This window comes from Sardina pilchardus, chromosome 4, assembly GCF_963854185.1.
Source record: "Sardina pilchardus chromosome 4, fSarPil1.1, whole genome shotgun sequence".
Classification (NCBI taxonomy): domain Eukaryota; kingdom Metazoa; phylum Chordata; class Actinopteri; order Clupeiformes; family Clupeidae; genus Sardina; species Sardina pilchardus.
Window position 1 is genome coordinate 13701826 of NC_084997.1, and position 16565 is coordinate 13718390.

A 16565-nucleotide genomic window follows, 5' to 3' on the forward strand; every position below is an offset into this window, starting at 1 on the left:
CTCTCTGTCTCACAACAGCACAAGGACGAGCTGAGGACAGGTCGTCATTATGACATGCAGGGCCTCTCCCTGTGCTTAATTGAGGGCCATTGTGGAATTATGGGAAAAGAAAGAATGGCACTGAAATGATCAAATGTGTGTATTTTTGGAAGATAGAATGTACCACACACAGATGTACTGCATGTGTTTGCCTGTTTGTGAATTTAAATGTGTATTTTGTATCACTTCTGTGTGTGTGTGTGTGTGTGTGTGTGTGTGTGTGTGTGTGTGTGTGTGTTTGTACTGTATGTGGATCACTGACAAATAAGGCTTTTAAAATAATCTTGGACAGAAATGGACAGAGCGTTTTTTTTTTTTTTAAAGTTGGAAGACTGTGTTTAAACAAGTCTTAATGGCTGTACAATATTTACAGGGGGTTTTAATATATTGTTAGACTGTGTTTGCAATTTCACCACCCAAAAAAATGTCAGGTGGCGCAACCAAAAGTTTCTAAAAAAAAGGCCCACACTTTTTGTTGTAAGTATACCTGAGAGTGTCTACAGTGCTTAACACATCATTATTTTGTAGTTGACCTTGGTATTAAAATTAACTTATGAATATTTTATTGTAGAGGGCAGGTATTTTGGTTTTACAACATCTGACTATACATTTAAAATGTAAAATAAATACTTTACAAATTAGAAAAGTATATTGTTTCATAGGATAATGAGGCACAACCCAAGAACAATTAGCTTAAACCATTTTATCACTTTAATCCACTATTTCTTGTCTTAAAAATAGTGTTTACCATTTTGCACAACCTGACGATGCGGTTGCGTCACTTTTGCTTCGAAATTCAAATTAAACAGGCATCTTGGACAACTATATAACCTTTTGACTTTGCTAGAAAGTTCATCCTTTCAACTTTCCATAATTGGAACTACCCTTCATGTAAACTGTACAAATCCAGATATGAAAAGAAAGTAGCTATTTTTCGTCAGCATTTGAGAGAAATTTGCTGTTGGTTGCGCAAACTGACATTTTGAGGGTTTGAGATTGCAAAATATATATAATAACATATAATTTTATGTTACAGACAATGTTCAAATTCTAAAGGTTCCACAGAATAAAATTATGCTTGTAATGAATCATTTAAGATTATTTTAAACCAAAGTAATGGACTCGACTTTTTTTGTGTGTGTGTGACTGTGTGTGTATGTGTAGCATATAAACCTGTGTATTGTGTGTGTGTGTGTGTGTGTACAGTATGCATCTATTTGGGCGTATTTACATGTAAACCTGTGTATACTTTCCGGTGTGTGAATGTACATGTGTGCGTGTGTGTGTGTGTGTGTGTGTGTGTGTGTGTGTTTGTCTGCGTCTGTGTGCAGTGTCTGACTGCTGGATCAACTATATCTCCTTCTGTGGTCTTCGCACCCACGCTGACCTGGACGGCAGGCTGGTCACTGAGCTAATCTACGTGCACAGCAAGCTCATGATTGTGGACGACTGCACTGTCATCATAGGTCAGTACAAGACAGCTCCCTCCTCCTCCCCCCCACACCCCCCCCCCCCCCCCCCACACACACACACACACATACAGTAACTCCATCCTGTAACAGCAGGCCAAATGATTAAGTGTCAGTACCAGTTAAGATTTCTCCAACCCACATGTCAGTGTCAGTACCAGTTAAGATTTCTCCAACCCACATGTCACTCTAACATACCGAGCGTTGTTGACAAAGACAGTCCATTGTGGCAAACGATATAGCTAAAATGCCTCAACACACGTCAATGTTGTCTGCGTTGCATTGAATCTGCCCACTAGATACATGGGGAGATGAAATGTCCTAATCTCTCCAGTAGATGGCAGTGTTGCACAAGCTAATCGTGCTGGGGCCAGTTGGTGCCAGACCCTGAAAACGGCTGCAGAATGTTTACTGAAGTCCATGAAACAGCAGCTGTCTCCTTCATTAGTCAGGTGTCATTAAAAGTCCAGTAATCCCCTCCCCCCTCTTATGGCTCTCATCTCAGAGCTGGACTGAAGTGGCCTTTACAGTTAGCCTTACTAGACAGCAAATGGCCAAATGGCCATCAGTGCTAACTGTGAGAATTGGTGAATATATGCTGTCTGAGCTGTGTGTGTGTGTGTGTGTACATGTGTATGTGTGCGCGCGTGTGTGTGTGTGTACTGTATGTGTGTGTGTGTACATGTGTGTGTGTGTGTGTGTTTGCATGCATGCATGTGTCTATGTGTCACCCAGCGTAGGCTCGGCCAACATCAATGACCGCAGCATGCTGGGGAAGCGGGACAGTGAGATGGCCATAGTGGTGGAGGACTCGGAGTTCCAGCCCTCCGTCATGGATGGAGAGACATTCCAGGCGGGCAAGTTGGCTCTGTCCCTGCGAGAGGAGTGCTTCAGGTGGGGAGGGCTCCTTTAAGCAGCCCTAGATCTCCTAAAGCTCCCATGGGCTTAAAGGGCTTATAGAGCATTTCACAGCATATCAGATGTAATTTTATGCACACCTTTTATGCACTGAGCCAATATTACATAAGTATATGACTATATTAATACACTTACAGTACTATGAATATGCTTCTTAATGAAATTACCACGAGTAAATATATTTACATTTACATCATATATGAGACCAATGATGATTTCATACAATTTCAGGCATATAATATCATGTAATATAACAAATATATCCTCGTCTGGTTTAATGTTGGCCAGGCTGGTGCTAGGGTTGCTGGGGGACTACAGTGTGGATATCAGTGATCCAGTCTGTGAGAGGTTCTATAAAGAGATATGGATGGTGACGGCAGCCAAGAATGCCAGTGTGTATGACAAGGCAAGCATCTTCCTACACACACACACTGGAACTTGCAGGACAGCCATTATTCATAGATCATGAATAAATACAGACTTACATATGTTTTAGAACATGATGAGTACTGATTGTAACCTATATACTTTGTAATTGAAATGACAAGTACCGTAACATCCATAAAATAATACACCATATATACTGTATAATATGCATTGCATATCAACCTTATCTATTGTGGTGCAAACCTATGTGTGTGTGTGTGTGTGTGTGTGTGTGTGTGTGTGTGTGTCTGCTGTGGGAATGTATGTGTGTGTGCTTTGTGAATGTGTGTGTGTGCTGTGTGAATGTGTGTGTGCTGTGTGTTGTGTGCAGGTGTTCCGGTGCCTGCCCACAGATGCAGTGCTGAACTACAGGATCTTGAGGGAGTACATGTCCCGGCCCTGCCTGGCCCACGAGGACCCATCGCTGGCCTGCGACGAGCTTCGCAAGGTCCGCGGCTTCCTGGTGCAGTTCCCCTTCTACTTCCTGTCTGAGGAGAACCTCTTCCCCTCCATCAACTCCAAAGAGGGCATGATGCCCATGGAGCTGTGGACATAGCATCATGGGAAATGTAGTCCTTTGATGGGTTCAGTAATGTTACGTTGCGCACTGCCAGGAGAAAAAGAAAGATTTGGGAACACCTTATGTCTACATTTTCCTATAAACCAGGCTATGATACAGACTACTAATACTGCATTATGGAAATTAAACTACCTCTAATCACGTTCTACTTAAATGGTCTGCTCTGCAGTGCTGAAGCCTTACATGCCCTAAAGTCCTTTACAATGGACAGCAGTCTCTCTCGATTCACACAGCCAACATAAGCTACCCATTTTCTGTTTACCCTACAGTACATCTCTATTTGAAAGCTGTTTCAGAAATAAGCCTTGACCACATGCTGTGTTTGTGATACAGTTGTATCTGTGAAAAAAAGATTCTGTCAAAATAATAAATATTTATTGCTCTGTTTTAATTATTGCCTCAGACTAAATTGAAGAGTATTACATTTATTTAGAATTTACATTTCCAACTAATTTTCTTTGTGTATACCACTTTAGATTATTATATGTTTGTGAAAAAATACAAAATTGCTCTGCATCATCTAAACAAAGACAAACACACCACACATGAATTACATTGAGCATCTATAAAGCCTTTATTTAAAATCACATAATACTAATAAATTCTGATTTCATTTATATAGATTACTTATAAAATATATTCTTTTTGATGTGTGTGTATATATATAGGACGTCACAATCACACATACACATATAATTCCTTTACATTCATGGCCGTAGCCAGTTTTTGAAACGTTCTCTTTTACAGACAGCTCTCTGTATAATATACCCTCTGTAGTATCAAACCCACATATAGAAAGACACAATAAGATTTACTGTAGCAAGACATTTGGCACAATATATGAGGACAAATACACACACACACACACACACACAGAAGTACGGTCTGAAGTGCTGTATGGCTTTCATGTAGTAGACACAATGACTTGATAATCTGATGAGTTAGCGTTAGCAGCTAGATCATTGCCACTGGCCCCACAGACTTCCTGAGGACCCATCCCTCCTATGAGCAGCTTCTCTTCTCCACTGAAGAGAATAACCTTGCAGCATGAAAATGCCATGTGTAAATACGCCACGCGTTACCAACGTAACCTTCTCCTTCCTCACCTATAAGTACCCCACTCCAAAAAATCCATAATATTACTCACAAATCACCCAGCCTATTGACACAGTGCTTCGAAGCTCCACAGCTCAACGACTGTATACAACGTAATGAACTGACACTAAAGTGTGTGTGGCTCCACAGCTCAACAACTGTATACAACGTAATGAACTGACACTAAAGTGTGTGTGGCTGGCCTGCTGTCAGTGAGAGTCCTGTTTTCTCAAGTGGTCAGATATGGATGGACTGAAAAGGTGGCAGCTTTGATGGTTGAGCCCTGACCGCAGGGTCGTCTGTGTGCGTCTGGGAGCTGTCTGGTCACGCGCCGAAGCTGCGGCGCTTTGGAGCCGCGACGCTCCGCTACGATCAGTCGATGAGGTCGTCGCTGCTCTCGTCGCTCTCCACTGTCAGCTGACGCGTCCACCACTTTTTGACCTCTGACCCCGAGGAGGCCGGGTTGCTCACGGTGTTCAGCTTCAGGCCCATGGTCCTCAAGCTGCTGGTGCGGCCTACAGGGCGGAGGAGAGGAGGGGGAGGGGAGATAAGCAGAGAGCGGGACGAGGGTGTGAGGAGAAGAGATCGAGGAGGAGAGGAAAAGAAGGAGAGGAGGAGGAGAGAGAAGGGTAGAACAGAGGAGGTGAGAAGAATGTAGGAGACAGAGATAGAGAGGGGAGAAGGAGACAGTGGAGGAGAGGCAGGAGAGAAGAGGAGGAGAAGAGAGAACAGGAGAGAAGAGGAGGAAAAGAGAACAGGAGAGAAGAAAAGGAGAAGAGAGAACAGGAGAGAAGAGAAGGAAAAGAGAGGGATGCATGAAGGAGAAGAGAGAACAGGAGAGAAGAGGAGGAGTGAAGAGGAGGAGAGGAGGGAAGCATGAGGAGAGGAGAGGAGAGGAGAGGAGAGAGGGGTTGATGGTACAGGAGAGGAGAGGAGAGGAGAGAGGGGTTGATGGTACAGGATAGCACCCAGGATAAATAGCTCAGCAGGGGGTGAGGAGGCAAGTGGCTTGTGGGAGTACAGGTTGAAAATAGATAAATTCTCCTTCAGTTTCAGCTAATTCTTTACGTTTTAAATGTAATCATCTAAACGAGAGGAAAAAACATGTTTCTGTTCTATTCCGAATTATTACATATATACAGTATATATGATAATGCACTCTATTGCAATACATCTGAGGTGCGTTCAAGTTCACGAACATAGGCGAACGTTTGCGAAAGTTCGCAAACAGTATTCCGTTACCCTTGAGTTTTTGGCGAACGTTTACTAACGATCACAAACAGTCTGAGGAGGTAGTGCCCCGCGAACATACAGTGGAACTGGACGAGAGTTTGACGAGCGCAACAATGCAATTACTGTTAGAATGGAATGTTAGCACCAAATCATTCAAATTGACCTGTTCAAAGAAAACATGTTCACCACAAACATTCGCCACTGTTTGCCAAATTTGAACGCACCTCTGATATACACCCACGTGTAGAAGTCAAATTGATCCTCAATCCTCACACCTATTACTCCAATAACATTAAACGACACCAAATGAGCCTGTGCCAGGCTATAACCTAAGCAGTGTTTAGCTTTGGACAGAAACGCTGGATCTGGCGGTGGATGTTGTCTCAGGTGGGCCTGGAGCTCACCTGCAGACAGGCGCCACTGCCCCAGCTTCCTCTGGGGCCGCGACAGGTCGGACGAGTCCTGCCGGTAGCCGCTGCGGTCCGACAGCGTTGGGCTGAGGAGCGTCTGCAGTCCGCTGTTCTGCTGCGCCAAACAGAGGTACGCAGAGGAGCGCAGAGGAACCCAGAACACGGAACACACACAGAACACACACGGAACACACACAGAAGAGGTACAGTATACGCTTAGTATTACGCAACACTCTACATGGAGATGTGCGTATCAAAACACAAAACCTATGCCCATATCAGATAACACAAACTACAGAACATTTTCAGGAACATAAACCACAGAGCCTAATCAGGAACACAAACCACAGACCAATATAACGTGGGGAGTTTCCTCAAACTGATGGAAATTTGTATATGGCCACACTCATAACTAATAACTAACACATTCTACAGTATGTCAGTTCTGCTGTAGGCTAAAGGCACAGTACTGTACACTGGACAGTGCACTCCTTTGGGCATTTCCTCTTAGGATGACAGTGACATGTAGCATAAGAGAAGAACCAAGGGGGTTCATACCACATTATAAAGTGCCCATGATGATACCCAGGATGGAATCTGACCTGTGCTGTTTCCTGATCCCACCCCATCTCTCTCTACCCACAAAACAAGAAAAGAGTCGGAAAGAAAAGAAAAGAGTCGGACCTCTGGAAGCGAGGGATTGTGGTCCTGGTTGTTGGTGTTGACCTCCTCGCTGGGCAGTGTGGTCTCGATGCTCGGAGGGAAGACCTGACGCAGGTGCTGCTGGCCGTCTCGCAGGCTCTCAAGGATGCTGCATGACGGCTTCTGTGGGGACAAGGACACCGCAACCACACAAAGATACGTAAAGTGAGTTCAGAAACATCCATTTGTATTAAGCCAGCTGAAGTTAATGTGCATAGTAATGTGTAGAGTGCTTGGTCTGTGCCGTTAGATTATATGACAAGTTTCAAGCTTGTATAGTTAGACATGAGACACAAGAAACTAATGAAAAAAGTACAGTATGTTACAATCAGTATGGGAACGTTCAGAGATAATGAGTTTTATGGGAGCTTATGTCTTTGAAAATGTGGTGTGTGGTATGGAAACATGAGAGCCTGCTTTGGACCTTTGAGGCCTCATGTTCTTGATCCAGCCTGCTCACAGACAGATTTTGTGTGTGGAACTCTGCACGAGCCAGAGTAATGTAATACATTATATTATAACAAGATATTTGTATATAATATCTTTACTATGACATTTGCCATCTCAAATCTATTATTCAAGTTCCTGACCCCTAGCCACATGACATCAGTACAATAGCGAAAGTACCGGTAACATTCAGATGCATAGTACATATGTGTGTAATTGGGTATGGAGTTTGCACTGGTTTGAGAAGAGAGGAGAGGAGAGGAGAGGAGAGGAGAGGAAAGGAGGAGAGGAGTGTGTACTGGTTGTGTGTTGATAAGACAGTGGAGGAGAGGCAAGAGTGAAGAGGAGGAGAGAAGAGAAGAGAGGAGAGGAGAGCACTGTACTGGTTGTGTGCGGGTCACTCACGGCCCGGATGCGCTTGAGGCACTTCTTGAGCCACATGCGGATGGTCTGCTTGGCCACCTCCTCCTCGATGGTGTACTCCAGCTGCTCTCGCGCCAGAAGCTCCTCCAGCTGCAAGCTCTTACGGATGTCCACCGAGCGGTACGACAGCATGCTGTATATTAGACCATGCGAGAGGACACACACACACACACACACACACACACACACACACACACACACACACACACACACACAATACACATACACAGTTGATGGAGGATTACCAAAGAGCCAAGGTATGGTACAATCACTACAGAAACATTTAGAAAATATCTCTTATAAACATAATCCAGCATTGTATGTACCTACCCTCTACATTCATATCTCATGACATTCACAAATCCATCCATCCTGATCCATATAGTCTATCACAATACTGACAAGAACAGTTACATGGCTTACATGGCAGTTACAGGGCCAATGGGAAGAGCCCCTAATGAAATCAAAAAGGAAGTGCAAACAAAGAGGGGCTAGATCGGATCATGAATTATACAGTATGCTCTGGTTTATAAAGAATAAACTACATTTTTACACAGAACCTTGCCAGACTTATGACTTAATAACCCACATACCAAGCTTAGAGTATTGAGTAAAATATGAACGAGTGTGTCTCATGAACTGAGCCTCTATCAAAGCATTCACAAGCCATTGCTCATGTCTTAAGTGAAAGATGCCATACAAAGAGGGGTTTTGATTTGATTTGATTGTGACTTGAGAAAGAGTTCATATCTCTCTGTGGTGACTTGATCACGTTTACCCAGCTGTTGGCGCCTCCACTGGGGCCAAGGGTGGAGCCGGTCGCAGAATTGATCAGTTCGATTACCAGTGGGCGCATGACCTCAACGATCAAACATAATCCACAAAACACATTGAACTTCATATACAGTATTAGCCATGAGAACAATGTTTGGTGGTATAATCTACAGTATGTGAACAGCTGACTGGAGATTCTTGTTGCCACGGAGAAAAACATCTCCCTGCTGTCGTTGCCTCCACCAGGGCCACGGGTGGAGCTGGTGTGGCAGAATTCACAATAGGCGTTCACAATACTTTCACAAGCCAGTGGTCATATCATCTCTCTGCGGGTAGGTTTGAGTTGGCTCCTTCTGTTTGGTCGGATAGTCAGTTCTTGTTTGCACTTCGACTAGGTAGGCTGCAGTTGTGCTGGGCTATGAGTGACTTCAAGGGTGCACTCCTAAAGTTTCTCGGCTATACTTCGGACTCAGAAAATCAGGTTTAAGGCTTTTGCCTGATAGGTTGAATAAAATTCTTTAAATACAGTATCTACCATGAGAAAAAGGCTTGCCAGAATTATTACAGCGCTGATATCTTAACGTGCTGCAACTTCATATGATTGGTTCTTACGAGAAGAGTTCAACTACCGAATAATTTCTTCTTTAAAGTTCGGACTGCACATCACGGAAAAGACGTTGGGTGAACAATGACGGTCATTCCCTGCTCACAAACCACACATTAATGAGAGGAGTTCGACTACCACAAAATATGTAAAAGACGTTTTTATGGCGAGGAAACTCGGAAAAGCCTTTTGGTTTGTGTTTGGATAAGCAACCAAGGCCACTTCCCACTCACAAATCACCCATTTGTCAGAGAATCAAAAGGAAGTCACCTTAGATTTATTTCTGTATGATATACACAAACATCATGTGCTGTAGCAGAGGGTTTCCCACTCCAGGTAGAACAACTAAATATAACAACATATCCAAGGATAAAAGAACAGAAGACCTTCACCACTATCTCACCATATAAAACTGATTCAATCAAGTCTTTGTAAAAGTTGTCTCTGCCATTATTCCTAAACAATGTCATATGAATACATCTCAAGAATCACAAACAAAAGTATTGAGCACATAATTGGATAGAAAACACCATAATCGTTCATCTTTTTTGCCATTGTAAGATTCAGCTACTTCCAATGAGGAAGTGAAGGGAAATTAAAAAGCAGTGTAACCATCTCCAGTTTTCTCAATAAACCTAAAAACTATGCCAAGTAGAAAAAAAAAACAGTTTGAAGGTGTCCCATGAAGTGTACGTCCATCAAGGCGTTCACAATACTTTCACAAGCCAGTGGTCATATCATCTCTCTGCGGGTAGGTTTGAGTTGGCTCCTTCTGTTTGGTCGGATAGTCAGTTCTTGTTTGCACTTCGACTACTGTAGGTTGGCTGCAGTTGTGCTGGGCTATGAGTGACTTCAAGGGTGCACTCCTTTTTACAGTATATGGAAGTTTCTCGGCTATACTTCGGACAGGGTAAAACAGGTTTGGCTTTTGCCTGATAGGTTGGAGTTTCTGTGCTGTGATCAAGTGGGCTGGAGTTGAAATGTGCACTGTCTTGAGATTGGGCGAGAGAACATGGAAACACCTCCACTACGACATCATCAGTGCCTCCCGCAGGTTTCTATAAATGTTCAGTCCTTCTGTAAATGCGTCCCACACTTCGCAGAGTTGACTGACGATTCGTCTTGCCCTGAAGAAAAACCTCTCCCAGATATCTATTCTGTTAGCTGGTGTGGAATTTATAGGTGTGGTTGTTGTCACCTCTACCAGAGCCAAGAGTGGAGCCGGTGTGGCAGGTTCTATCTCCGGTGAGAGCAAGACCTCAAAGATCACACATAATCCACGAACGACTTTATGTACATTTCTTAACGAGTAAAAAACTTTAAATACAGTATCCGCCATGAGAATACTGTTCGCCAGAATTATTACAGCACTGAAATCTTCACACGTTGCAACTTCATAGATTGCGTCTCATGAAAACTAAGGAGAAAGGTTCGACGACCACAGAATTTATTCTTTAAAGTTCGGACTGTAACGCTCGGAAAAGATGTTGGGTGAACAACCAAGGACATTTGTGCGTACAAATCCCTCATTAATGAGAAGAGTTGGACTGCCAAAGAATTTATTTCCTTACAGTTCGACAATTTTCCGCTTACACTTCGGACATTAAGCTTTTTGCCTGGTGGGTTGAAGTTTCTGTGCTGTGATAAGTGGGCTGGAGTTGAGATGTACACTGTCTTGAGATTGGGCGAGAGAACATGGAAACACTTCCCCTACGACATCATCAGTGCCTCCCTCAGGTTCTTATAAATGCTCCATATCTGTACATGCGCCCCACACTTTGCAGAGTTGACTGCCAATTGCTGTTGCCCTAAAGAAAAATTCTCCGCAAAACCCATTTTGTTAGCCGGTTTGGAATTTATAGGTGTGGTTGTTGTCACCTCCACAAGAGCCAAGAGTGGAGCTGGTGTGGCAGGTTTTATCACCAGTGAGCGCAAGACCTCAAAGATCACACATAGTCCACGAATGACTTTATCTACATTTCTTAACGAGTAAAAAACTTTAAATACAGTATCCGCCATGAGAATATTGTTTGCCAGAATTATTACAGCGCTGAAATCTTAAATGTTACAACTTCAAGTGATTGCTTCTCATGAAAACTAATGGGAAGAGTTCGACTACCAAAGAATTTATTCTTTAAAGTTCAGACTGTAAAACTCAGAAAATACATTGGGTGAAAGACCAACGCCTTTACCTGCTCAAAAATCATCCATTAATGAGAAGAGTTCAACTACAAAAGAATTTATTCTTTAAAGTTTGGACAGTTAATCTCGGAAAATACGTTGGATGAAAAACCAATGCCATTTCCTACTCAAAAACCACTCATTAGCAACGGGTTTCCCACTCCGGGTTGACCAATTGAATATAACAAAATATCCAAGGAAAAAATAACACAAGACCTTCCCAACTATCTCACCATGTAAAAGCAGACACATTCAATGGCAGTTGTAGAAAATGACAATCAGTTGAAAACTTTTCCTCATGCTTTATTTTGGAAAGTTGTTGTATTACAACATTGCGCCATAGATGGCATACAAACAAAGAGCATTTTGATTTGATTCGAATTTGTGACCTGAAAAAGAGTTCAGATCTATCAGTGGTGATTTTGTCTCTGCCATCATTCCTAAACAACGTCACATGTATACATCTCAAGAATCACAAACAAGAGTTTTGAGTACATATTGGATAGAAAACACTGTCATCTTTTATCTTTATTTGCAAAAGTACGAGACAGCTACTTTCAATGAGGAAGTGAGGGGAAAATAAAAAGCAGTGTAGCCGTCTGTAATTTTCTCAATAAACGAAACAACTATACCACGTAGAAAAAACGGTCTGAAGGTGTCCCATGAACCGAGCCTCCATCAAGGCGTTCGCAATAATTTCACAAGCTAGTGGTGATGTCTTCTCTCTACGGGTTGGTTAAAGTTGGCTCCTTCTGTTTGGTCGGATAGTCAGTTCTTGTTTGCACTTCGACTAGGTAGGCTGAAGTTGTGCTGGGCTATGAGGGACTTCAAGGGTGCACTCCTTTTTATATGGAAGTTTCTCGGCTATACTTCGGACAGGAGGAAACAGGGTTAGGCTTTTTTTGCCTGATAGGTTGAAGGTTCTGTGGTGTGATCAAGTGGGCTGGAGTTGAGATGTGCACTGTCTTGAGATTGGGCGAGAGAACATGGAAACACCTCCACTACGACATCATCAGTGCCTCCCGCAGGTTTCTATAAATGTTCAGTCCTTCTGTAAATGCGTCCCACACTTCGCAGAGTTGACTGACGATTCTTCTTGCCCTGAAGAAAAACCTCTCCCAGATATCCATTCTGTTAGCTGGTGCGGAATTTATAGGTGTGGTTGTTGTCACCTCCACCAGAGTCAAGAGTGGAGCCGGTGTGGCAGGTTCTATCACCAGTGAGCGCAAGACCTCAAAGATCACACATAATCCACGAATGACTTTATGTACATTTCTTAACGAGTAAAAAACGTTCAATACAGTAGCCACCATGAGAATAATGTTTGGTGGATTTATTACAAAACTGAAAGCTTAAAGTGGTGCAATTTTCTACGATTGCTTCTTTCGATAACTTGGGAGAAGAGCTAGACACCAACACTATTTATGGAAAAATTTTCCGCCAGAGAATTTTCCGCCAGAGAATTTTCCGCCTAAGAATTTTCCGCCTATGAATTATCTGCAATGGCTACTCATCTATCACAAATCCTTCCTCTGTCAGAGGACCTTTGAAAGGGAAAGAAGGTAGTCAAGTACCAAGGGTTTCCCAGTCCAGGTTAACTAAATGATTATAAGATATCCAAAGATAAAGGCACACAAGACCTTCACCACTATCTCACCATGTAAAAGCAGACAAGACACTTGGTAAGTGACAAGTAGTTGTATACTTTTCTCATGCTTTATTTTGGAAAGACCATGGAAAGATGCCATGCAAAGAAAGAGGGTCTTGGTTTCATTTGACTTTGCGACCTGAAAAGAGTTCAGATCTCTCATTGGTGAATTTGACTCTGCCATCATTTCTAAACAATGTCATATGAATACATCTCAAGAATCACAAACAAAAGTATTGAGTGCATAATTAGAATGAAAACACCATAATCTTTAATTGTTTATGCCATAGTACGATACATCTACTTTCAAAAAGGAAGTGAAGGGAAATTAAAAAGCAGTGTAACCGTCTCCAATTTTCTCAATAAACCTAAAAACTATGCAAAGTAGAAAAAAACAGTTTGAAGGTGTCCCATAAAGTGTACGTCCATCAAGGCATTCACAATACTTTCACAAGCCAGTGTTCATATCATCTCTCTACGGGCTGGTTGGAGTTGGCTCCTTCTGTCTGGTCGGATAGTCATTTCTTGTTTGCACTTCGACTAGGTAGGCTGCAGTTGTGCTGGGCTATGAGTGACTTCAAGGGTGCACTCCTAAAGTTTCTCGGCTATACTTCGGACTCAGAAAATCAGGTTTAAGGCTTTTGCCTGATAGGTTGAATAAAATTCTTTAAATACAGTATCTACCATGAGAAAAAGGCTTGCCAGAATTATTACAGCGCTGATATCTTAACGTGCTGCAACTTCATATGATTGGTTCTTACGAGAAGAGTTCAACTACCGAATAATTTCTTCTTTAAAGTTCGGACTGCACATCACGGAAAAGACGTTGGGTGAACAATGACGGTCATTCCCTGCTCACAAACCACACATTAATGAGAGGAGTTCGACTACCACAAAATATGTAAAAGACGTTTTTATGGCGAGGAAACTCGGAAAAGCCTTTTGGTTTGTGTTTGGATAAACAACCAAGGCCACTTCCCACTCACAAATCACCCATTTGTCAGAGAATCAAAAGGAAGTCACCTTAGATTTATTTCTGTATGATATACACAAACATCATGTGCTGTAGCAGAGGGTTTCCCACTCCAGGTAGAACAACTAAATATGACAACATATCCAAGGATAAAAGAACAGAAGACCTTCACCACTATCTCACCATATAAAGCTGATTCAATCAAGTCTTTGTAAAAGTTGTCTCTGCCATTATTCCTAAACAATGTCATATGAATACATCTCAAGAATCACAAACAAAAGTATTGAGCACATAATTGGATAGAAAACACCATAATCGTTCATCTTTTTTGCCATTGTAAGATTCAGCTACTTCCAATGAGGAAGTGAAGGGAAATTAAAAAGCAGTGTAACCATCTCCAGTTTTCTCAATAAACCTAAAAACTATGCCAAGTAGAAAAAAAAAACAGTTTGAAGGTGTCCCATGAAGTGTACGTCCATCAAGGCGTTCACAATACTTTCACAAGCCAGTGGTCATATCATCTCTCTGCGGGTAGGTTTGAGTTGGCTCCTTCTGTTTGGTCGGATAGTCAGTTCTTGTTTGCACTTCGACTACTGTAGGTTGGCTGCAGTTGTGCTGGGCTATGAGTGACTTCAAGGGTGCACTCCTTTTTACAGTATATGGAAGTTTCTCGGCTATACTTCGGACAGGGTAAAACAGGTTTGGCTTTTGCCTGATAGGTTGGAGTTTCTGTGCTGTGATCAAGTGGGCTGGAGTTGAAATGTGCACTGTCTTGAGATTGGGCGAGAGAACATGGAAACACCTCCACTACGACATCATCAGTGCCTCCCGCAGGTTTCTATAAATGTTCAGTCCTTCTGTAAATGCGTCCCACACTTCGCAGAGTTGACTGACGATTCTTCTTGCCCTGAAGAAAAACCTCTCCCAGATATCTATTCTGTTAGCTGGTGTGGAATTTATAGGTGTGGTTGTTGTCACCTCCACCAGAGCCAAGAGTGAAGCCGGTGTGGCAGGTTCTATCTCCGGTGAGAGCAAGACCTCAAAGATCACACATAATCCACGAACGACTTTATGCACATTTCTTAACGAGTAAAAAACTTTAAATACAGTATCCGCCATGAGAATACTGTTCGCCAGAATTATTACAGCACTGAAATATTCACACGTTGCAACTTCATAGATTGCGTCTCATGAAAACTAAGGAGAAAGGTTCGACGACCACAGAATTTATTCTTTAAAGTTCGGACTGTAACGCTCGGAAAAGATGTTGGGTGAACAACCAAGGACATTTGTGCGTACAAATCCCTCATTAATGAGAAGAGTTGGACTGCCAAAGAATTTATTTCCTTACAGTTCGACAATTTTCCGCTTACACTTCGGACATTAAGCTTTTTGCCTGGTGGGTTGAAGTTTCTGTGTTGTGATAAGTGGGCTGGAGTTGAGATGTACACTGTCTTGAGATTGGGCGAGAGAACATGGAAACACTTCCCCTACGACATCATCAGTGCCTCCCTCAGGTTCTTATAAATGCTCCATATCTGTACATGCGCCCCACACTTTGCAGAGTTGACTGCCAATTGCTGTTGCCCTAAAGAAAAATTCTCCGCAAAACCCATTTTGTTAGCCGGTTTGGAATTTATAGGTGTGGTTGTTGTCACCTCCACAAGAGCCAAGAGTGGAGCTGGTGTGGCAGGTTTTATCACCAGTGAGCGCAAGACCTCAAAGATCACACATAGTCCACGAATGACTTTATCTACATTTCTTAACGAGTAAAAAACTTTAAATACAGTATCCGCCATGAGAATATTGTTTGCCAGAATTATTACAGCGCTGAAATCTTAAATGTTACAACTTCAAGTGATTGCTTCTTATGAAAACTAATGGGAAGAGTTCGACTACCAAAGAATTTATTCTTTAAAGTTCAGACTGTAAAACTCAGAACATACATTGGGTGAAAGACCAACGCCTTTACCTGCTCAAAAATCATCCATTAATGAGAAGAGTTCAACTACAAAATAATTTATTCTTTAAAGTTTGGACAGTAAAACTCGGAAAAGACGTTGGATGAAAAACCAATGCCATTTCCTACTCAAAAACCACTCATTAGCAACGGGTTTCCCACTCCGGGTTGACCAATTGAATATAACAAAATATCCAAGGAAAAAAGAACACAAGACCTTCCCAACTATCTCACCATGTAAAAGCAGACACATTCAATGGCAGTTGTAGAAAATGACAATCAGTTGAAAACTTTTCCTCATGCTTTATTTTGGAAAGTTGTTGTATTACAACATTGCGCCATAGATGGCATACAAACAAAGAGCATTTTGATTTGATTCGAATTTGTGACCTGAAAAAGAGTTCAGATCTATCAGTGGTGATTTTGTCTCTGCCATCATTCCTAAACAACGTCACATGTATACATCTCAAGAATCACAAACAAGAGTTTTGAGTACATATTGGATAGAAAACACTGTCATCTTTTATCTTTATTTGCAAAAGTACGAGACAGCTACTTTCAATGAGGAAGTGAGGGGAAAATAAAAAGCAGTGTAGCCGTCTGTAATTTTCTCAATAAACGAAACAACTATACCACGTAGAAAAAACGGTCTGAAGGTGTCCCATGAACCGAGCCTCCATCAA

At 42.2% G+C, this 16565-nt stretch overlaps 2 protein-coding genes across 2 annotated transcripts in view; one reads left to right on the top strand and one right to left on the bottom strand.

Annotated features, from left to right (window-relative positions):
• Positions 1 to 3471, top strand: part of si:ch211-168k14.2 (phospholipase D1) — a 29764-nt gene extending 26293 nt beyond the window's left edge. Inside the window, exons 24-27 of the mRNA XM_062533633.1 lie at positions 1371 to 1505; positions 2249 to 2402; positions 2715 to 2832; positions 3184 to 3471. Coding sequence (XP_062389617.1) covers positions 1371 to 1505; positions 2249 to 2402; positions 2715 to 2832; positions 3184 to 3408 — 632 coding nt within the window. The 3' untranslated portion in view covers positions 3409 to 3471. The remainder of the gene's footprint in view (positions 1 to 1370; positions 1506 to 2248; positions 2403 to 2714; positions 2833 to 3183) is intronic.
• A 511-nt stretch (positions 3472 to 3982) lies between these two features.
• The window catches only part of nalcn (sodium leak channel, non-selective), a 116951-nt gene continuing 104368 nt past the window's right edge, over positions 3983 to 16565 (bottom strand). Inside the window, exons 40-43 of the mRNA XM_062533425.1 lie at positions 7725 to 7875; positions 6855 to 6995; positions 6165 to 6282; positions 3983 to 5042 (exon numbers count right to left, since the gene is read on the bottom strand). Coding sequence (XP_062389409.1) covers positions 4900 to 5042; positions 6165 to 6282; positions 6855 to 6995; positions 7725 to 7875 — 553 coding nt within the window. The 3' untranslated portion in view covers positions 3983 to 4899. The remainder of the gene's footprint in view (positions 5043 to 6164; positions 6283 to 6854; positions 6996 to 7724; positions 7876 to 16565) is intronic.